The sequence below is a fragment of the Podarcis filfolensis genome (assembly GCF_964270895.1).
Source record: "Podarcis filfolensis genome assembly, chromosome: 10".
Lineage (NCBI taxonomy): Eukaryota > Metazoa > Chordata > Lepidosauria > Squamata > Lacertidae > Podarcis > Podarcis filfolensis.
Genome location: NC_139612.1, coordinates 17324785 through 17348854, shown reverse-complemented (window position 1 = coordinate 17348854; position 24070 = coordinate 17324785). Strand labels below are relative to the sequence as shown.

Here is a 24070-nt window from a genome sequence, read left to right as displayed (position 1 = left end):
TTATTGTTTATCATGGGCCTGTTACACTACAAACCAAAGCTATACGATGCCTGTTTGGTCTGTCAGGAAATATGTAGTGATAAATGAAGCCTTTAAAGGTTTGCACCCTTTTATTTGATACTTATATAGTATTTTTTTTTAATTGGGGGGAAGGGGGGAAATAGCCAACTCAAAATCCAGCTTTGATTTTAGACCATGACTATGGCATTTCACTAAAAATATATATTTGCACGAGTCTGCTTCTGGGATAAAAGCCCACACTCACTGTAGCTCCTAGTCCAGCATTTATCAAATGACAACACCTTCCCATTTCATTTGCTCTGTCAAAGGACCCCTGAACACCTGCTGCAGAACTTTTCCATAATGGGGAGGATTTGGGGTGATATTATAGCTCAGGGTAGCTAGCACAGTGCCCTTCATATGGTGAAGCCAGTGTGGTGTAGTGGTTAAGAGCGGTAGTCACGTAATCTGGGGAACCGGGTTCGCGTCTCCGCTCCTCCACATGCAGCTGCTGGGTGACCTTGGGCCAGTCAAACTTCTTTGAAGTCTCTCAGCCCCACTCACCTCACAGAGTGTTTGTTGTGGGGGAGGAAGGGAAAGGAGAATGTTAGCCGCTTTAAGACTCCTTAAAGGGAGTGAAAGGCGGGATATCAAATCCAAACTCTTCTTCTTTTTCTTCTTATTGGATTATAACTGCCTTCATCCACAGCCAGCACAACCAATGGTCAGTGATGATGGGAGTTGTGGGTCTACAATATCTGAAGGGTTGTTCTAGAGACACATTCCATTCAATTCAGCTTCCACCCTTCAGGTATGCGACCTGAGCTGTTAATGTATGAAAACAATTTTGCAAAAATGGGTGACCAGAAATCAGGTCTTATCTTATAGATCTCCACTGGGATCATGTCTTCTCCTGGAGCTTTATTAGCTAGTTGTCTTGCGATTAGCCTCTTAATCTGATTGGGCGTGACGTCTGGCCATTCTGGCAGTTCTAATAACTGAGTATAGTAAACTTGTGGGGGTGAGTCAGGACAGGGGCCGTATATTCCTGTAAAATATGTCACCCAATCCTTTCCTTGGACAGATGCTTCTAACGAGTAGCCCAGCCCATTTGTACCTTGGGCAACCAGATGCCAAAATTTCCGTGAGTCCTTTTGAAGTGCTGCGTCTCCCAATGCTTTCCACTGTTGTTCATAATATATTTGTTTCTTGCTTTTAAGTAATAATTTATAATTGTATCGTAATTGGGCTACCTCAGCTTATAGAGCAAGATTGTGCTTATCCCGTTTTAACTTCAATTTTCTAAGTTCCCTAGCTAGGCATTTTTTGCTATTCTGACATTCCTTATCAAACCAAGTCTGTCTTTTAAACTTTTTGTTTTTTAGCACACTAGATAAAAGAATTCTCTGTTACTGGACACTAGGCTACCATTCAACTCTATTCAAGTAGTGGACAGGTTTGTTGGGCTCCACCACTGGCCCATGTGTATGAGATGTTAACACACCCAGTACCGATTTCTGATATTGGTAGGGAAGCTGTATTTCAGGAAAGCTTGTTCGCCATTAGTGCATGCAAAGGTGGACAATGTAATATCCAGCACTACACTGAATAACTTGGACAGCTTTTCTGGTAACCCCATCATTCTCCGGAACACAGTTCCAAAACCACAGTCCTGACTTGATCAGATGTACCTGAACATTTGATCGTACCTAATTAACCAACACATATTAATTGAATACTGATACATCGTGCAATGTTGGAACACAGTTTAAAGAAACGTTTTATTTATTGTTCTTATTTGTGAATAAATTTTGTTTTAAAAAGAAGAAATGAAATAATAATACATTGATCAAATGCTCATAAGAAATAAGAAAAAGTAAACAATCTCGTTGTACAAATGTGAGGAGTTATCCAGCACCTTGTTTTGTATTCCAGTATAGCATAAAACAGTCCCTGCCCCCAACATGCTATTTGACTCCAGTTCCTGTCAATCCCAAGCAGAGTGGTGAATTATCAGGCATATCTTGGAGGCAGTAGGTCTCTGAATATTAGTTTTGGGGAATCACAGATAAGGAGAATGCTGTTGCACTCAGGTACTGGTTATGGGCTTCTCACAGGCATCTGGTTGGCCACTGTGAAACAACATGCTGGACTAGAGGGGCCTTTGCAGAAGAGGTCTCTGATATTTTAGTGATGACACTATTGTCCAAAACAACTGGATGTTTATTTTATATTAATCACAAACAGTATGAAGCAACACCTGTGCCTTCTCTTTTGATATCGACCCTTTTAGTATTCTTTAACAGGAATGGCTGAAGTTTGAGAAACACGTTGTGTAGAAGCTCTGAGGAAACAGTGCAAGGAGCATTCTGTTTTATTTTGCTCCTCTTAAGTAAGAGTAGCCAAATGAGCTAAATTGTACAAATGAAAATAACAATGTGCAGTGACTTACACTTAGATGAAGCTGGTTTGTCCAGTGTCCAATGATTTTGTATTCTGCGGTTCTGTTGGTTAGCTGATATTGAAAGATATCATAGCGTCCAGGTGCATCTCCATTCTCATTGAAAATAACAGGTGTTCCAGCACTGCCTGTAAGAGATTGTAACACAAGGATTTCAGGTTTCTGTGTTGTTGTTTTTAAATTACGGCATAATGTGCTGAAAATCAATTGTGGTTGGAAAACAAGACTTAGCAGTAATGCGATCACCATGGTAGCTCTACCACAAATCCACAACTTTCCTAGTTACAAACACTTTTCTTATGGTTTAAGGAAGAGGTTTCTACAGCGGACATGTCTTGCTGGGGAAAGTAACACACATGAATTATGACAACTATGACTACACATGGCCGAAGTAGATTTGCATCACTGCCAGCAATACTGAAAAGAGAAAAGAAAAGGGAAGAAACATGAAAAGCACTCCATCGTTCAGAAAAGAGAAGCAGATTTATCTAGTCACACTACTGGCTAAACCCTTTTGCTCTCTGGCAGATTGGCTTGGAGTTCAGATCAGTAAAGATTCACTGGGTTGCTAGCTGTGTTAAACAATTTCCTATCCAGTAAGGGACAAGGTGTGGGACGCGGGTGGTGCTGTGGGTTAAACCACAGAGCCTAGGGCTTGCCGATCAGAAGGTCGGCCGTTCAAATCCCCGCAACGGGGTGAGCTCCCGTTGCTCGGCCCCTGCTCCTGCCAACCTAGCAGTTAGAAAGTACAAAGTGCAAGTAGATAAATAGGTACCACTCTGGCGGGAAGGTAAACGGCATTTCCGTGCTCTGCTCTGGTTTGCCAGAAGCAGTTTAGTCATGCTGGCAACATCTCGGCTAATAAAGCGAGATGAGCGCCACAACCCCAGAGTCGGCCATGACTGGACCTAATGGTCAGGGGTCCCTTTACCTTTTAAGGGACAAGGAACACTAAAACTTGATTAAAGAGTGACTTGGGGCGACCCCAAAATCCCCCTCCACAAAAAAAATCCACTTTGTTTCTGTTTGTCAAACCAGTGCTCTTGAAACAGACATGTAATTTTACAGTCTTATCAAAAAGAATAAGGCAACATCATAGGGTAAGGTGGGGCAAGGCAGGTGGAACAAGTCCTTGCCTGGTCAGCAGAGAGTCCCATTTCTCCTCCAATTCTTTCTCTGGAAACAGCTCCCAGAGGCTGGAGGGTTGGGCAAGGCAGGTGGGGAAAGCCCTTGCCTGGTGGCTAGCAGAGTCATATTCCCCTCACCTGATATGAACAGGTACCACCATCATTTTCTCAAAGTACCATGTGATAATTTCTGTTTGACACAAAGAGGCATTTGCCTTTCAAGATATCTATAGGGGAGGAGGGAGGGAGAGAATTGCTGAAAATTACATTTCCTATAGAATTTCTCTAAATATGTCCCATAATCACTTTGAGCCTACACTCCATTAGAGCCGTAATTAGTCAAGGAAATAACGAGGAGGGGGAGAGAATAAAAGAGAGAATACCATTTACTCTGTCCACAGTCATATTTATTTAACATACATTATTATGTAACACTATCTCCCTAAGAAAATATTCCTCCTTCACTCCCTGTAACAAGGAAAATGGTCAAATGGAGCAGCTTCGGTAATGAACAGTCACCTATGAGGCAAATATTTCTGAAAGACTGAAGGAGCTTGAACACACATGAGAGCTCAATTTAGTGCCTATTAGCCAGAAGACATACCTAGAAAGAAACATAATGAACTAAGAATGTTCACATATGGCATAAGAAATGAAACAGGAAGCACTTCATCCTTACGAAGACCTTTTTATTCACTTTTTATAACAACTTGTGTTTTTTATAGATCTGGGATTCACAATTTTACATTTTCTATTTTGCTGTAGATCTGCCAGAAAGAACCATTTTAATGCTGCTTTTATGGCTTTCTGTTGCATTTTCAATGTTATATTTTATCTCTTTAATTTTGGGGAGCCGCCCAGAGAATGCATGTTATTGGGTCGCCACACAAACGCATTATATCAATAAATAAATTCATTTCTATAATGTCCAATTGTGAAGCTGGGGGAAATCACTGGAGATGAATGAGGGAATCTCAGTTCCAAGTTTGTATTTGGCTAGAGAACTCACTGCTCCAGTTTGCACCTAATTCTCAACCACAGTTCAGCGCTGTGTGAGTGAGCTGAAACAAGCCCGAGCAAAGTCCTGAGCTTGCATGCCTACTAAGACAGTGGGGAGATAGACTCCTGCAGCATTTGGTTTCACTTCATGTGAATCCAGGCTTGCGAGGCAAGGCCCCAAACCCTCCCCCTTTGTTGGAATAAAGACACTTGACACCAGTATTTTAGGTGAATGGGCTAAAAAAGGCCACAACTTTATTGGTTACAGAATGTGAGTGGTATTGGCTTAGGCATTGGAACCAAACCAGTTCTGTTGACCTTTAAAGTCCTAAACGGCCTTGGTCCAGTATACCTTGGTCCAGTCTCCACCCCCATCATTCTGCCTGGACACTGAGGTCCAGCACCGAGGGCCTTCTGGCGGTTCCCTCGCTGCGAGAAGCCAAGTTACAGGGAACCAGGCAGAGGGCCTTCTCGGTAGTGGCACCCACCCTGTGGAACGCCCTTCCACCAGATGTCAAAGAGAAAAACAACTACCAGACTTTTAGAAGACATCTGAAGGCAGCCCTGTTTAGGGAAGCTTTTAATGTTTAATAGGTTATTACATTTTAATATTTTGTTGGAAGCCTGCCCAGAGTGGCTGGGGAGACCCAGCCAGATGGGTGGGAGTATAAATTATTATTATTATTATTATTATTATTATTATTATTATTATTACGTCACACGCATGCGCGAAAACGCCGAAACACGACCAACGCACTCGGAGATGCGCCGTCGCGTCTTGCGTTCCGTTTGAGATGTGAACGGGGCTCCGGAACAGATCCCATTCACATCCCGAGGTACCACTGTATTGATATTTTTATACTGTATTTTATGCTGCTTTTACAATTAAGTGTTTTAAATTTGTTGTTTGCCGCCCTGAGCCTGCTTTTTGAACTGGGAAGGATGGTGCATAAATAAAAAAAATATTATTATTATTATTATTACACTAGCTGCCTGGTGGGTTGCTGTTGTTCACTGGGAGGGCAAAGGGCAAGGCAGTGGGAAGGTTAGCACAGTGCAAATGCACTGGCAGGAGTGCCAGATTGGCTCCACTGGTGTGTTCACACTACACCTACCTCCCCACTGCTTCCCCTTTCTCCCTCCCAGTAGGCAACAACCACCCACCTTCTGGAAAGCTCATCATTGCTGGAAAGGTAGGATAGAAATTTAGCAAATAGATCAATGGAGCTTCCAACTCCTGCTTTGAATAGGTATAAAACCACACACTTCATTGGGACTTACTTACAGGATCACAGCTTTAGCAAACTAGAAATTGCACATGTTTCTGAGAATTACTCGGCTCTGAGAAATTTGATATAGGCAGTGGCTGACAGCAACAGACACGTATTGATTTATCTGCAAAGGTGCCTAACATTAGTGCACTGGTCAGCATTCTGTAGATGTAGGTAACCTTTTTTTTAGAGAGACAGAGAGACAGAGAAAAACATGTCAGACTCTATCAGCAGTCTATCAGCACAGTCTGACGCTGCATTTTAATTAATATACTGCTGTTTTGCTTTGGATGCTGGATGAAAATGTGTCGAGGTGTAACACACTGCACATCCAAAGTCTCCTACAGCAACGGCATCCCAGAGCTTCCCAAAGTCTTTCCGTACATTTCAACAGCAGCAACTGTATAGCAAATTGGGATGCTGAGAATGCTGGAATCCCAAGAAACGGGGCGGTAGCAGTTGGCAGGGTGGGGTGGCTTGGCTTACAGGACTTCCCCACATGGAGGTTGTTGCTGTTAACCAAGCGGGGAGGCAATGCAGAGCTCAGCACAGTGTGGATGCAGCAGTGGAAGCATCAGATTGGCTCTGCCACTGCACCAACCTACCTGCCACTGCACCCCTCTCTGTCTTGGTTATTGGCAGCAGCTTCAACATGTCAGGAGCTCATTCTACTCTAGAGTAGGACCCTGGCAGAGACACATGCCCAACTGACATGTTCTCTCTCTCCTAGTCCTTCGTTCAGGAGCTTCAAAAGCTTTCTTCTGCCCGAACATCACAGCGACCGATGCCAACAGACATTGGCATACTTAGGGACCCGCAGTCTTCGCAGCTTGCATGACAGACCTCAGCAACTCAGCATGTTGGGTAATCTACTTTATTTACATATAAACACACACAGAGCACTGCAACATGGCTCCCTCTCTCTCTAGCATCAGACAGCAAAAAGAAAGAACAAAGGACAATAGTCCCACTTCACGGAACACAGTAACACAAACATCCTGTCTCCATCACTTCCCACTCTGTGGAGTCAAAACATACACCGTCATGTGATAGACAACAATCCCATGACTGCAATCATGGAGCAGGAATTCTAACACCACATTGGGAAGTCAGGGTAGGCATGTGACACCACCACACCAGCTACTACTGGAGCAGAGAAGGTAAAAAAGGACCCCTGGATGGTTAAGTCCAGTCAAAGGTGACTATGGGGTTGCAGCGCTCATCTCACTTTCAGGCCAAGGGAGCCAGCCTTTGTCCACAGACAGCTTTCTGGGTCATGTGGCCAGCATGACTAAACCGCTTCTGGCGCAACGGAACACCGTGATGGAAATCACGTGAAGGTAAATGCTATTTATCTTCCCGCCTCAGTGGTTCCCATTTATCTACTTGCACTGGGGTGCTTTTGAACTGCGAAGTTGGCAAGAGCTGGGACAGAGCAACGGGAGCTCACCCCCATTGCTGGGATTCGAACTGCCAACCTTCTGATTGGTAAGCTCAAGAAGCTCAGTGGGCTAGACCATAGCGCCACCTGTGTCCCATGTTAGACCAGAGAGACATGCCCACTACAGGGTACATTTGCCCTCCCTCCACTAAATCTTTCACTGCCCAAGAGACAAGTCAGGCAAAGGCCTGTATTTCAAAGAGCAGAACAAATGCTTTGCATGAAAGAATCCTGCAGTTCAGTCTTTGACATCTCTTGGAAGAATTAAGAAAGGGTCTCCTGCCTAAAGCTCTGGAAAGCTGCTGCCAGTCAGTTTAGATGATACTGGTTTAGATGGGGCAATGGCATGGGGCAGTTTCCTGCATTCTCTGTCAGAGGAAACTGCTGTAATGAGAAAGCATGCGTAAGCTGGTTCTCTCTTGCACATGTATGGCTACTCCTTGATTCCTGGTGAAAGGTACGAGCAAGTAATCAATGTGAAACAACTTCTACAAAGTATTAAAAACAGATCAGAAATACAATTCTTTAATAACAGTGTTCAATGGCAGTGTAGACCCCCCCCCACCACTTGCAAGACATCTTCTACCAAGGAGAAATTAAATATAGACTTCTGGGCAATCACACTAAACAATTGTTTCGTTATTGTCAATTTGTCAATAAATTTAGATCAACTGAAACAAAACAATTGTTTCATTCTTGTTAATTTGTCAATAAATTTAGATCAACTGAAACAAGACTCATCAAACATTTTCAAAATATCGCCCGTAGTGGTGTACTGTGTATATGCCAACTTGTATAATGCTTAGTTTCGTCAACAAAAAGGAGCACAACTTTTGTGGCATGCTGCAATGGCACACCAAGCAGCACAGAAAACACTGCTTTAACTATCATCTGTGTGAGGCAAAGCAGGTCTCCTACATTATGCTGACCGAATCACATTCTTACTAGAAAAGGATGCTGGACAAAACTGCTGACTCCACAGCATACAGCAATCCCTTGAGATGGTCCATTTCTCCTGAGTCACTCTCAGCTCTGTCATCTCTTATTTGTACTAAGTTTGGAAACTAGCTTTGTGATGTCCTAATGGGGGAGGTGATGCCTTTGTCCATTGCATTGTGTCATGCCATGATGTGCTTAGAAAATTCAGGGCTGTTAGTGTCGATGTCATTGAGCTCATCCTACTGATGAAATAAACTCCAAGTAACGAGGCCTCCAAATACTTTTAGTTCTAATATTCATAATCCATGCCATCAAAAAGCCAGATGCCTAGATTTAATTCAGAGAAAAGCAACTCGGTTAAGGAAGGGTAACTCCTTCAAAAGCAGGCAATAATGATTTTGGACCAGCATGTGATCCTTGAACGCTGCGCAGATCAAAATAAAAATTGCTTCAAATATGAAGCCATATTGAGAGTCTGCTGTGGTTTATAGCCTCATCTGTCATTATCATTAATTTCTATAATCAGTTTGAGTGCCAGGGATTCCCCCCTCCCCAAACCTGGATTGCTTTCCTTTTTAATTAGCTGTTAAACGCAGCCACAAAATTGTCTGATGTAGATAAATTAAATTACAGTGGTAGATGAAACAGAAAAAAGAAGAGCACTGATATGAATGTACAGTACTAAGGTGCCCCAAAAACAATCTTAAATATATATATGGATAGTTGCTAATCTGCTTACCTCTATTGTGCATTTAACAGAGACTGATATAATAGGTTTAAATGGAAAGGGAAACTTCTAAAATTTAGAGCTCATTTTAAAGACAGAATGCCAAAGAAAGAATGATAAACAACTAAGTGGAACTAAAGCATTCTAATTAGAGACTGGTACACTGGCAGATAAAAGTGTGCTGCGTCCAGTTTCGTGATAAATGAAGCTATTATCAATGCAAACCCACAAACAGAAGAATGCTTTTCAATACGGGATTGAAAATAGAAAATGATTGTCCTCCAACAGCTATTAGAATTGGTATAGACAAAGCCAGGATCTATTATCAGAACAGTATAAAAGAGATGCTCATTTTGACTTGGTGGCTCTAAAAGATTCTTCTAGCATAGAATTCTAGCCCGCTCTCAAATGAGTGTGCCAGACATTGCAGAAAGGTACCTGCTTGGGATCTTATTGCACAAAAATCAATAAAGCTTTGCTTTAAATAATTTCCACTTCTTTTTCATTTCATTTCTTTAACAATATCTGTATACTGCTTCACTGTAAATGAAACCTCTAAGCGGTTTACAGATTTAGGATTAAGATGTAAAGTAGATGATCTATGAAACTGAAGATCTTTCCTCCGACAATGACCAGTGCTAGATTACAGACAGGGACTTTGAAAGCATACATACAATAGAGAGGGGATTTAGCGTACTTTTTTGCCACCTGTACAACAATATTGTGCCCGATAAATGACAAATCAGAGAAGAGGTCTCAGATAACATCCCACCCACTCAGTCCTGATGGAGAGAAGAACCAACGCTTCACTTCAAATCCTGCTGTCCAAAGGGTCTTCATCAATGGTTTATCGCTTGCCACAACCACAGTTGCCCTGCATACCATTTTTTGGAGTTCCAGCATCTTGTGCAGTACAATCACATAAATCTTTAGTTTAGGGATTAACTGATCAGTCTATTTTTGTCCCAGGTCCATTTTGCATCTGCTTTTATTCTAAGTCCATTCTGTCCTATTTCTGCACACATATACCGTATTTTTCGCTCGATAACACGCACCTGACCATAACACGCACATCGTTTTTAGAGGAGGAAAACAAGGGAAAAAACATTCTGAATGAAACAGTGGATGTATCATTTTTGTGCTTCATGCTGTGGCCACAGACATGTGATCTGATGGTGAATTTGGGGTGACCCAATGCAAAAATTCTGAGAATCCCTGTGGATCCATGCTTTGTAACCACGTTTTTGCACCATTGCAGCCCCAGGCAACAGTGGGTGTGTGATTTTGGGGGGGGCAGGCTGTAGCCATGGACATGCTATGTGCTCTGATGGTGAATTTGGGGTGACCCAATGCAAAGATCCTGAGGATCCATGTTTTGTAACCACGTTTTTGCACCATTGCAGCCCCAGGCAACAGTGGGTGCGTGATTTGGGGGGGGCAGGCTGTAGCCATGGACATGCTATGTGATCTGATGGTGAATTTGGGGTGACCCAATGCAAAGATCCTGAGGATCCATGTGGATCCATGCTTTTTAACCACATTTTTGCACCATTGCAGCCCCAGGCAACAGTGCGTGTGTGATTTTGGGGGGGCAGGCTGTAGCCATGGACATGCTATGTGATCTGATGGTGAATTTGGGGTGACCCAATGCAAAGATCCTGAGTATCCATGTGGATCCATGCTTTTTAACCACATTTTAAGTGGGGAAGGAAGGAAAAATACAGAATGGACAAGGAGCACGAGAGGGGTGTGCAGAGAAGCAGCTGGCTAAGAATGCAGGAGAGGGGTATAACGGGAGGGAGGAAAGGAAGGCAAAAGTTTTCCCTCACCTACCCACCCAAGCCAGCCAGCCAGCTCTCTCTCTCTCTCTCTCTCTCTCTCTCTCTCTCTCTCTCTCTCTCCTCCCTCCCTCCCTCCCTCCCTCCCTCCTGCATGTTTTCAGCAGCACCGGAGCACAGAGACGACACTCTGCTTTCCCCACTGCTTGCCTGGAGGGGAGGGGCTTTCCCTGCTCTTTGTTCCGTTTGAGCAAACACAGCAAGGAAACAGAGGAGGGTGGGCAGTAAGACCCTGAGGCAGAATGCAGGAAAGCAGCCACTTCCTCTTTTCAGGTTTCCCTTCTCCGAGACGCGCGATTTGATTTTTGCCTGATTTTTTTTGCCATTTGGCTCCAGGGACCACACATTCGCTCAATAACACGCACAGACATTTCCCCTTCCTTTTTAGGAGAAAAAATCTGCGTGTTATAGAGGGAAAAATACGGTAATTTTTTTAGAGTACACAATTAAGTTCCGTGTGTGCATTTCAAAACGTGTTTTACCCTAAATCCATTAATGCACCTTGATAAAGTTTTGGGCTGGAAAATGTTATCATAGAATTTAGAAACGTGTGAAATCCAAAGAATAATTAATTGCATTCAGTCTGTAAAGGTAAAGGTAAAGGTAAAGGTACCCCTGACCGTTAAGTCCAGTCGTGGATGACTCTGGGCTTGCACGCTCATCTTGCTCTGTAGCCTGAGGGAGCCAGTGTTTGTCTGCAGACAGCTTCCGGGTCATGTGGCCAGCATGACTAAGCTGCTTCTGGCGAACCAGAGCAGCGCACAGAAACGCCGTTTACCTTCCCACCGGAGCGGTACCTATTTATCTACTTGCACTTTGACGTGCTTTCGAACTCCTAGGTTGGCAGGAGCTGAGACCGAACAATGGGAGCTCACCCCATCACAGGGATTCGAACCGCAGACCTTCCGATCGGCAAGTCCTAGGCTCTGTGGTTTGGACCACAGCGCCACCCACGTCCCTATTCAATCTTTACATTAGCCCAAATTAGACCAACACAAAATGCTCCTCCATCCATGCTCAGACACAAGCCACACTGATTTCAATGTGCTTCACTCCGACGCAACTGAGCATGCGATTGCAGTCTAAATGCTCTTATTTAAATCAATGAAAGCATTGTTCCTTATTGATTTAAATAGGGAGATAACCAGGCTTTGCATTGGAGAAAACATCAGATAAGAGATGAACAGGAACCTTGCTGCTGGATAACTTCTTAAAGAGCAAGACAACAGGAAAGGCAAAAGATTATGCAGAGGCAGGGCAGCCCCAACAATCACCTGGGATTGATGGCCAACGCGTGGGAAGGTGACTCGAAATCCTGCACTGCTGTGATTAGAAAGTCCACTTGCAAAATATGGTGCCAAGGCAAAGCCAAGAAGATGATTGTACCACCTTGGCAACCCTTAAACACTCACTAGCTGTTTCTATGTCATACTCTGATAAATCTCTGCCCCGTGTGAAATGCACATTGAGTTTGTTCGTTACTATGTATTTTTGTGTTTTTATGTTTTAAACCACCCTCTGATCCCCTGATGAAGGGGTGGCACTGTGGGTAAAACCTCAGTGCCTAGGACTTGCCGATCGTATGGTCGGCAGTTCGAATCCCTGTGGCGGGGTGAGCTCCCGTCGTTCGGTCCCAGCTCCTGCCCACCTAGCAGTTCGAAAGCACTCTTAAGTGCAAGTAGATAAATAGGTACCCCTTTATAGCGGGAAGGTAAACGGCATTTCCGTGTGCTGTGCTGGTGCTGGCTCGCCAGCTGCAGCTTCGTCACGCTGGCCACGTGACCTGGAAGTGTCTTCGGACAGCGCCGGCTCACGGCCTCTTGAGCGAGATGAGCGCGCAACCCTAGAGTCGGACATGACTGGCCCGTACGGGCCGGGGTACCTTTACCTTTACCTTTACTGGTCCCCTGATGAAGGGCGGTATAGAAATTTAATAGATAAAAGTAAGTAAACAAAATAGTAATAATTTCAGGGTATTTATTTAATCGCTTGCATTATAGAAAGGCATGGTAGTGAAAGTACTAGTAATATTCAGTTTTTCTATTTCTAAAATTATTTATTAAAGCTAAAGAATGGCTTATGTTTTTGATTCTGATTTTTTAAAATCCTGTTTAGGTTCATGATTAGTCTATCACGGGCTTCCTCAAACTTGGCCCTCCCAATGTTTTTGGCCTACAACTCTAGCTGATCCCTAGCTAGCAGGATCATCCCTACCTGCTTTGCTTCATCATCATCATCATCATCATCAATTTATTATTTATACCCCCACAACATCTGATTGGGTTTCCCCAGCCACTCTGGGCGGCTCCCAACAGAATATTAAAAACATGATCAAACATTAACAACTTCCCTAAACAGGGCTGCCTTCAGATATCTTCTAAAAGTCAGATAGTTGTTTATTTCCTTGACATCTGATGGGAGGGCGCTGCACAGGGCAGGAGCCACTACCAAGAAGGCCCTCTGCCTGGTTCCCTGTAACCTCACTTCTCACAGGGAGGGAACCGCCAGAAGGCCTTCGGCTCTGGACCTCAGTATCCGGGCAGAACAATGGGGGTGGAGACGCTGCTTCAGGTACATCCTTCAGTTATACAGTTGTTGTAGCATTTCCATAGCAAAGCCATGCAAAGCATGCAATCTGATCTTGCAAAGGGCTGCTCAAAAATGCATTTAGTGTGGCTTACATTTGACTGTATCCCTAGTATCATTACAGTATCCCTCACACCCTTTCTGCATAATAAATTGTATTCATTCTCAACCATCAGATAGAGTCTGCAGAGAAATCTCATCCATAAGCAGCAAAACCATTAAAGTTGAGATGTTGGGGTTAGCAAACTATTTACAGATTGGAAATGGAGGGATAAGAAATCATTACTATTCTTTACTGTCTTAATCCTTGGTAATTAGAGCAACTGTCAATGGATTATTGTTCAGTGTAACAAGAAAACTATTTGCTGCGCTTGTTGCAGGGATATTAATACCCAAAGTCATATGCAAACTATCAATAAAGCATTTAAAAAGACATCTTAATTTGCCATGCCATGCCTTCAAAGAACTTATTAGGCCACAGGTTTAAGCTTATCAATGGAAAACATTATCCTGTCTCTGATCCAAAACGAGAGATGATGCCTTGTGGCCTTTTCTGGAATTAAGCCTTTTGAAATAATTCCGGTGAAGTTAATCCCATTAGGGATGGAATATTGAAATTAGCGCAAGACTATAAAGCAGCCACTTTATTTTTTATTTTATTTATTTCAGTATTAAAAGCTTCTGCCTTCCAAGGTGGCTCACAACAAATAAAACCATAATGTAAATCAACACTTCTAAAAAATACAGGTGTAAGAGAGGCAGTAACTGAAAACAGTGCCAGCATAATAAAACAAAACAAATACAGCAATACCTCGGGTTAAGAACTTAATTTGTTCTAGCTAATGGGGCCTCCTGCTGCTGCCACGCCGCCGGAGCATGATTTCTGTTCTCATCCTGAGGTAATGTTATTAACCCGAGGTACTATTTCTGGGTTAGTGGAGTCTGTAACCTGAAGCGTCTGTAACCCGAGGTACCACTATACCATAAAAAGCTGACCAGAATTTTCGTATTTAAATATATATATATATGTAATGCCTTAAGATAAAATTTAATGAAAATGATTTATAGATGGTACATGACACCAGTCAAGCTTGCAAAAATTTACCATTTGCCCGATAATAAATGTTGGAAATGTAATGAGACTGAAGGTACATTCTTTCACCTTTGGTGGACATGCCGAAGGATTAAGACATTCTGGGAGATGATTTATAATGAAATGAAAAAGGTATTTAAATATACCTTCCCGAAGAAACCAGTGGCCTTTCTCCTGGGCATGGTCGGCCAATTGGTGCCAAAGAAGGATAGAACTTTATGTATGCAACAACAGCAGCAAGAATTCTCATCGCGAAGTATTGGAAGACACAAGATTTACCCACCCGGGAAGAATGGCAGATGAAGTTGATGGACTATATGGAACTGGCGGAAATGACTGGCAGAAACCGAGACCAGGGAGAAGAGTCGGTGGAAGAAGACTGGAAAAAGTTTAAAGACTATTTACAGAAATACTGTAAAATTAATGAATGTTAGAAAAATGTGGAAATGAAGTTATATGGCTTTAGTAGAAATGTGATAAGGAACTAAGTATAATTAGATTATTAGAGTATTAAAGGAAAAAATAAGGTTAGAAATGTTAAGATAATTATAGGATAGAAAACAGAGGAAGATGGAAAGGAATTGCTGAAAGAATTAATAGAAGTGGAATACAAAAAGGGAGGTGCGAGGAGGTCGCTGAAATAAGTGAATGAAAGATAAGATATTGAAATTGTTTGGTGTGTTTTAAATTGTTTTTATTTTGTTAGTGTGTGTTAGTGTTATGTAGTGTTTTTATGTTATATTATGTAGTGTTTTTGTATTGTACTGTATTGTTTGTTTTGTTTTGCTTAAATTGTTGGAAAAGTAATAAATATTATTTTTTAAAAAATAAAAAATAAAAAATATATATATTTCAGAGTTTTCTAAAAACCAACAGAGAATTCTTCCTTAAGAATGAAACATGTAACTAAGGGTCAGACGATATGTTGCATACAAGAATGTACTTAAGTCCCCTGGGCTACTGCTTCTAGCAAAAGGAGTTTCCAGGAGGCAAAATGGCCCTCCCCTCCCCTCCCCAAAGATCTGCCCCTGTGCCCTGTGCCCTCCCTGCCCCTGTTGCACCCTCACCTCAGGATGGGGCGTGTGAGGCCCCACAAGCACTGCCCCAGAGGAAAGCACTTGCAGAGCATCGCCATTGGAAGAGGGTATGAGGCTCAGCAAGAGGAGGATCTGCTGATTTTCTGGAGCCTGCTCTCCTGAGGCAACTGCCTCACTTCAGCTCATGGGCAGGCCAGCCCTGTGTTAAACCTTGGTTTAGTGCTAAGTATATGAGCTGCAGCAAGATCAAACAATGCCTTGGGGTCCATATATCTCCCTTCCCTTCTCCTCTACGTCTCCACCTCCATTGTTCAGCCCGGACACTGAGGTCCAGCTCCGAGGGCCTTCTGGCAGTTCCCTCACTGTGAGAAGTGAGGGAACCAGGCAGAGGGCCTTCTCGCCCGCCCTGTGGAACGCCCTCCCATCAGATGTCAAGGAAATAAACAACTACAGTGGTACCTCAGATTAAGAACTTAATTCGTTCTGGAGGTCCATTCTTAACCTGAAATTGTTCTTAACCTGAAGCACCACTTTAGCTAATGGGGCCTCCCACTGCCGACGTGCCACCGGAGCACGATTTCTGTTCTCATCCTGAAGCAAAGTTCTTAACCCAAGGTACTATTTCTGGGTTAGCAGATCTGTAACCTGAAGCGTCTGTAACCCAAGGTACCACTGTATCTGACTTTTAGAAGATATCCCTGTTTAGGGAAATTTTTAATGTCTGATGTTTTATTGTGTTTTTAATTTTCTGCTGGGAGCTGCCCAGAGTGGTTGGGGAAACCCAGCCAGATGAGCAGGGTATGTATGTATGTATGTATGTATGTATGTATGTATAAATACTACTACTACTACTACTACTACTACTACACAGACAGCAAAAGAGCTTATGAGGAGGGAATTCTGGCTGAGATCTGTGGACGAATCAGATATCATGCTTTAAAACAAACACTGCTAGGACACACAAACTGTCATCCATAGGTTATGAATCTACCTTGTTTAACAAAACCAGAGCTTATCCTTTTTTTAAAAAAATATTTTTTATTAACTGGCCAATCAAATCAAATCACATCACATCACATCACATAAATTCCGAATTACAAAGCCGAATTTTAAATTTTGTTGAGGGGACCCATATTTCAAGATCCGAAGGGGGATTCTGATCATCTTCTTGCTACTGCATTAATGTCCAAATCAGTCCAAACAAAGTTCATAATTCTATCCAGTCTTATCTTGCTGTTTCCACATCACCTCTTGTTCATATATTTTCTCTTTTTTCTTTTCTTCTGATAGTCTCCTTAAGCCAATAAACACCAATAATAATCCTGTGTGAATTTTTCCGTTCTTCCAATCCTCAAATCGAGATGGTTTCCATATATCATCGCCTTCATAGATAACATCACTTTCTCGATCTTTAATTACAGAACTGTCGTTCTTAAGTCCCTTTAAGGAGTTTCACCCATAATATAAAAACAGCTCTATTTCTCCTCCCAGACTTAAGTCCTCCGACAGAACTTCCCAATATGGCGACGGCACTTTTAACTGCGTCATTCCAAAGCCCTTATACATTCCACGCTCTTCTCAAAACATGCTTTGGTTCGGAAGTTTATCTCCACACAGCCTTAAATCCACAGCTTAAGTCCTTAAAACGACATTTCTGACTTGGGGGGGGGGTTCTTGTTTAATCACATAAAAGAAAGAAAGGAAGGTTTTTTTCCCCTCCCCCATCAGTCCCTTTGCCATACCGAGTCTTGGCGTATCTTCTCATGATTTATACTTGCTCCTTCGACTCTTCTTGTTTTATCAGAGATCTCTTCTGTTAGCAGTCTTTACTCCCCCTTCTTCCTTGAAATATGTGCATTCGCTTCATCCAAATTGTTTCTTTTGAAGTTCTTGCAGCTAGTGGCGCGGATCAGAGACGGTGTCCAGAAGCGCCGAAATCCCACAGGAGGGCATTGTGCCTAGTGCCCCCATCCCCACAAATTCGGGGGTGGTATAGGGCACAGCAGGCAAGGGCAGTCCCACTCCACAATCCTGGGGGGGGGGGTAGGGAGGCTTTTTACTCCCATCACAGCCTCCAAATTACCTCATGTGGGTCGGAGAGATGTTATTGTCAGCCATCTTCTGATGCGCCCCTAGTGGCCCCTCCTAAACCAGAGCTTATCCTTAAGCAGTGGAGGCAGCAAGCGAGTACTGCAGTACTGAATCATGGTTTAACACTATACGTGAATGCACACACTGTTTAGTGTCAAGCAGGATGGAGTGTATACATAACTGGGTGGTCATCTGTATGTTCTGGTGAAGAGGGCAGAGAAACCAGCAGATTGTGCCCAGGATGCCAAATTAGTCCAAACGGCTAATTAGTGATAGGTCTCTTCGCTTTCTGCTAGAAAGGAAGAAATGTGCGTCGAAAACGAGGCCCAGAACTGGTCAACTCTGAGCCAATTTAAAAGGGCAAGGCCAAACCTGCTGAGTTAAAAGCAATTCACACCTACCTCTTGGTTAGAAGTAGCACAGCGTGTGAGAAGCACACCCTGCCAGGTGACGCAGCAACATATGTGAGATGCTCTGTTTTGAGAATCTCAAAGAAAAAAATATTTATTTTTTTTTTAAAAAATATTTTTTTATTAAAGGTTTTTATAACAGTAACAAACATATAACAAATACATAAACAGACATAAACAAAAACAAAACAAAAAAACATGTACCATTTCATATCTTAATTTCTTATACCTTTCTTCCCCGACTTCCTCATGCCTCCCTTTTCTGTATTCCAAATTCTTATCAATTACTCAGCAAATCTTCCCTTATTTTAGTTTAAATTTAATCTTTCCTTATTCTCCTTGTCTTGACCCTTACTAATAGTAACCGTTTACTTTCCAGTCCAACATCATTCTAACTTTCATTGATTTTGTAGTATTTCTTTAAATAGTCCTTGAACTTTTTCCATTCTTCTTGCGCTGCTTCTCTTCCCTGGTTTCGGATTCTGCTCGTCATTTCTGCCAGGCCCATGTAATCTATCACCTTCATCTGCCATTCTTCCAGTGTGGGTAGTTCTTGTGTCTTCCAGTACTTTGCAATAATTATTCTAGCTGCTGTTGTAGCGTACAAAAAGAAAGTTATATCCGTCTTTAACACCCCCTGTCCGACAATGCCCAAGAGAAAGGCCTCTGGTTTCTTAGGGAAAGTATATTTAAATACCTTTTTAAGTTCATTATAGATCATTTCCCAGAATGCCTTAATCTTCGGGCACGTCCACCAAAGGTGAAAGAATGTACCCTCCTTTTCTTTACATTTCCAACATTTATTATCAGGCAAGTGGTAAATCTTTGCAAGCTTGACTGGGGTTATGTACCACCTATATATCATTTTCATAATGTTTTCTCTCAGAGCATTACATGCCGTAAATTTCATCCCGGTGGTCCACAACTTCTCCCAGTCAGCAAACAAAATATTATGACCAATGTCCTGAGCCCATTTAATCATAGCTGATTTAACCGTTTCGTCTTGTGTATTCCATTTCAGCAGCAAATTGTACATTTTTGACAAATTCTTAGTACTGGGTTCTAACAATTCTGTCTCCAATTTTGATTTTTCCACCTGGAAGCCAATTTTACTGTCCAATTTAAACGCTTCATTTATTTGATGATAGTGCAGCCAATCTCTCACCTTCCCTTTTAATTTCTCAAAACTCTGCAATCTCAATTTATCCCCTTCCTTTTCCAAGATTTCCCAGTATTTTGGCCACTTCGACTCCATGTTTAACTTTTTAACTGCCTTAGCTTCCATTGGCGACAGCCACCTTGGAGTTTTATTTTCCAGCAAATCTTTATATCTAATCCAAACATTTAATAGTGCTTTTCTGACAATATGGTTTTTAAAACTTTTATGTGCTTTAACCTTGTCATACCACAAATATGCATGCCACCCAAAAATGTTATTAAAACCTTCCAAATCCAAAATGTCTGTGTTTTCAAGAAGTAGCCATTCTTTCAGCCAGCAGAAAGCTGCCGCTTCATAATAAAGTTTAAAGTCTGGCAGGGCAAACCCCCCTCTTTCCTTTGAATCCGTTAATATCTTAAATTTAATTCTGGGCCTCTTGCCCTGCCAGACAAATTTAGATATATCTTTTTGCCACTTCTTGAAACAATCCATTTTTTCCATTATTTGCAATGCTTGAAACAAAAACAACATTCTTGGCAATACATTCATCTTTATAACTGCGATTCGACCTAACAAGGAAAGCTTTAAGTTTGACCACAAAGAAAAAAATATTTAAAGCCTTCGGAGCACCTGCAGTTCAAGAGAATTTCTGAACTTCAAAAATTGGGATGCTGAGCTTCGTGTGGCAAAATCCTACCTCCCCTCGCCGTTTCCTGCAGCAGCCTTAACGCTAAACCTTAGGTAGCAGGAAAGAAGAGAAAGGGATTGTGCTGATTCAAGTTTTAAGATGTAATTGTGCCAGATTGGGAACACGAATCTGGTGCATTGTTACGGAACTGTATTATTTCCTGACTGGAGAGCGCTGACAGTCCTATACGCTGTGAGTTGTGATTATATCTGTGCCATCTGCGTTGTATTATCTCTTAGGCTTCCCTCTCGGGCCTGCTCAGTTCCTTAGCAGGGATTAAAATGTTTAATTTATTCTGTTTTCTGAAAGTGTCATGATGAAAAAAACCTGACTGGCTTCAAACAATTAATTGCACCCACCTAAGGAAAAGTGTGAGGTATATACAGTGGTTCCTCGGGTTACTTATGCTTCACTTAAATTAGAAATGATATGAGTTCAGGATGGGAGAAGGAATAAGCAGAATCCTAATACTTCTTCTTGTTTAGACAAGCCCACCCAGATGCTTAGAAAACAGAGGTAATTTTAATCTGTTTTTGTATTCTAACTTTTGTACAGATTCAAGTATGGATGTGATTCCGCCCCCCTTGAATTTCTTGTTTTATATTTTTTGTAAAAAGCTTTGATCTTTGTAAACAATCAAGTGGTGTATAAATTTTATGAAATAAATAAATAATATTTTTGGGAGTCCATCCAGGGCCTGACAAATGACTGTCACTGCCACGCTCCAATTGGTTGACCTCAGGCACTAGGGGTCCCAAGCTCAGGAGATATAAGCAGAGTCCCAAGTGCAGCACCTTCCAAACAAACCAAACTCAAGCATGGAGAATCAATCTAGGTCCAAATGTGGGGTCCAGAAAGAAAGTCAAGGAACAGCACAGGGAGTTCAGGCAAGATGGAGAAAGTAGAATCTGGCACAAGGAGTCACAGGCCTGTGTTGTTTCCAGCATCTGGAAGGCTCAAGAGGAAGACCTTATAATTTTTTTGGTCACCCAGACCACTCCCCAGCCACAGCTGCTGGTAGTGAAGAGGTTTCAGGGGGGTTGCTAACTCTTAAGAAGACCCCTTATTCATAAACAGAGCAATGACTCTGGGACCATAGACCACATTGCTGCTCTTTAGCCTGGGTCTGCCCCAGTTGGGTGGCACTGTGGTGTAAACCACAGAGCCTTGGGCTTGCCGATCAGAAGGTTGGTGGTTCAAATCCTTACGACGGGGTGAGCTCCTGCTGCTCAGTCCCTGCTCTTGCCAACCTAGCAGTTCGAAAGCACATCAAAATGCAAGTAGATAAATAGGTACCACTCCAGTGGGAAGGTAAACAGTGTTTCCATGTGCTGCTCTGGTTCACCAGAAGTGGCTTAATCATGCTGGCCACATGACCCAGGGATATCAGGGTCTTTTCCAGGGAGTCTTTTCTTCTCATGAGGTGGCCAAAGTAATAACCATAAATAAATTAGAGTAAAAAGTGCACCCCACCACGCAGACCATTCCATTGTAACTATCCAACATCCCAAAATTTCAACACCTCTTGCGATGGTTTGACCCCTTTCTGTTGTAACAGTACGCATTCTACAAACACCCTCCATATCTCCTCAAAATCATTTCTCCTGCATATTCCCCGTCTTACCTTAATGGCACATGTTCATTTATCTTTAATAGCTATATCCCACACCTCTTTATATCATTCTTCCATTTTATATCCTGCTTGCCCCTTCTACTTCCTAGCTATAATAATTTGTGCAGCTGTCAATAAATTTGTGAGCAAGTCCTTCATAGCCTGTGAACCTTCCACCCTATCATAAATTGATAATAATGCCGTCTCTGGATGGATGCTGGTATTCTTGAGGACTGAATGGTCGTGGGCCCACCTCCTCCTTTTCTTCTGACAGCTCCAGTAGTTCTTCAGTAGTTCGCGCACCAAAGGATCCCTCAAGGGGATCCTCAGGGCAAGGAGGGACCTGCTCCTCAAGGTCCTTGATCTGTGGGGTGTTTGGTTCGTTCTCTGTGTCTGGTTGCGTGGCATGTTCCTGCCTCCCCCCATGGAAATAAAGACACAGGACACAAGAATTCGAGTTAATGGGTCAAATTAGGCCACAACTTTATTGATTACAGGAATTGAGTGGTATTGGCTTAGGCATTGGTCCTAACAGCTAACCAGCTTGAAGGCCGGTAAGGGTTGACCACCAGTGGGAGGAGTCCTGCTGAGGCACGTTAACTAGGACCTCCCCCGGGGTCACCGCGCGGGGGCGTGCCATGGGCCCACACCTCCATAGGCTTAGGACAAGGCCACGCCCCCCCGGAATCCTTTACCGGACTACCCTTTGTTTGGGGGAAGGTGATGGCGCTCCTCCCCCTTCATCTGCATAACAATAAACAGTACCCCCACCAATGCCTAACCGCTAATACCGATGAGTTGTGACGGTTTGCTACGAGGTAGGCGAAAACCAAATGGCTGGTGCCAATCTGCCATTTGGAAAAATTCCTACCAGGCCCCTTGATGGCGACCGAACGAAGTTCATAGCAACGTCAGAGAACCTAGCCTAAAGGGTGGGCAGGGAGGGAAAACCAGGTCAGCTGCGGCGAGGAAAAGAGGGGGAGTCTCGGCCGCGCCAGACCTAAGTAGGCGAGGCCACGTCCCCAGAGCCAGCTGATTGGCTGGCATGGGGTATGACGCGGCCAAGGATTCCCTGCTATCGCATGGGCTGGGGCCAGCCCCCGCGAGTGTGAGGAAGGGGCGTGAAGCCCACAACCCCACCTCCTCCTTATCTCGGAAGTGGCTTAAGCATGAGAATCTCTTTGTGCCTAAAAGCAGTGGCGTAGCGTGGGGGGTGCAGGGGGGGCCGGCCGCACTGGGCGCAACATCTGGGGGTTAGGGTTAGGGGGCACAAATCCACGGGTTAGGGGGCGCAAATCCACGGGTTAGGGGGCGCAAATTACTTGTCTTGCCCCGGGTGCTGACAACCCATGCTACGCCACTGCCTAAAAGCTCTCTCTACCTATCTCCCAAACACTCCTTTTACCTTTCCTGGTAAGCAGCCATATCAGGAGCAGTAGCACTCCCGTTGTGAACATTTTGCACCCTTTGAGGCAACCCCTGAGAACCCCTGAGAAGAGTTCTTTTCAGAGACACAAAAATAGTCCCAAAACTCAGTTCTCCTTTTGGCTCAGCTTTAGTTGCAATCCAAAAATCAATTAATCCAAAAGCAGCGTTGACTGAAGTCAATGTGTTTTGCTTTCCCTTTGCAGGGGATCTTTTGAGTATTCATGTTTTCTGTTGGGTTCCTAAATAAATTTCAAGCATGTTCCATACAAGCTAGGTCTGGAGCATCATTTAACACTGCTTAGTGCTGAAAATCCCTGCTTCAACCCCTAATCTGTCAACAGAGATAACAGCTGTCACAAAAGCAGGGGCTCATCCAAGGTGCAGTCTCTCACAGAGAGTGCCACTTCGCATAATAAAACACCATTGCTGCAACAACACAAAACATTGTGAACTTCAGAGGCTCACAGGGGAACACCACAGTTCGGGAGCCGAGCCAAGCCAACCTGTGGCTATTCTGCATCCTTGGATCAGTATGAATCTGCCGCAATCCATTCATGAGTCTCACCCTGGAATCCTTAACAGATGCTAATATTGCTCCTGAATCTTTGTACATGTGCGCAGCAAAGGGGATAATTTCTAATTTGTTTGCTCAAATCTGTACAGTGGTACCTCGGGTTGCAAACACCTCAGGTTACAAACATTTCAGGTTACAAACTCTGCTAACCTGGAAGTAGTACCTCGGGTTACAAAGTTTGCCCCAGGATGAGAATGGAAATCGCACACCGATGGCGCGGCGGCAGCGGGAGGCCCCATTAGCAAAAGCACGCCTCAGGTTAAGAATGTTTTTGGGTTAAGAATGGACCTCCAGAACGAATTAAGTTCATAACCCAAGGTACCAATGTATTTGCTTTCATTAAAGGATGCTTTAAGAATGTTATTCTGCTTTCATGAAAGGGACTGACTTATGGAATCTTTAAAGGAAAGAAGCTAATAGCTTTACAAACAGTCAAGGAGTCTGTGTGCATGCACACACACACACCTTGAATTGAAATAAGATGAAATATTTCAAATTAGAAAAAAAACACACATTTATTTCCTTATACCTTCTGTATCTGTGTCTTTGGTAGTTGTTGTGGTGGTTGTTTTACAATATCAGGTGAAGA

The 24070-nt window shown here is 43.1% G+C and overlaps 1 protein-coding gene across 5 annotated transcripts in view; it reads right to left on the bottom strand.

Moving 5' to 3' along the window:
* Positions 1 to 24070, bottom strand: part of GRM8 (glutamate metabotropic receptor 8) — a 556355-nt gene that overhangs the window by 86243 nt on the left and 446042 nt on the right. For all 5 annotated transcript variants that reach the window (XM_083574456.1, XM_083574454.1, XM_083574458.1 and 2 more), the window contains exon 8: positions 2453 to 2589. In XM_083574456.1, the coding sequence (XP_083430582.1) occupies positions 2453 to 2589 (137 nt within the window). The remainder of the gene's footprint in view (positions 1 to 2452; positions 2590 to 24070) is intronic.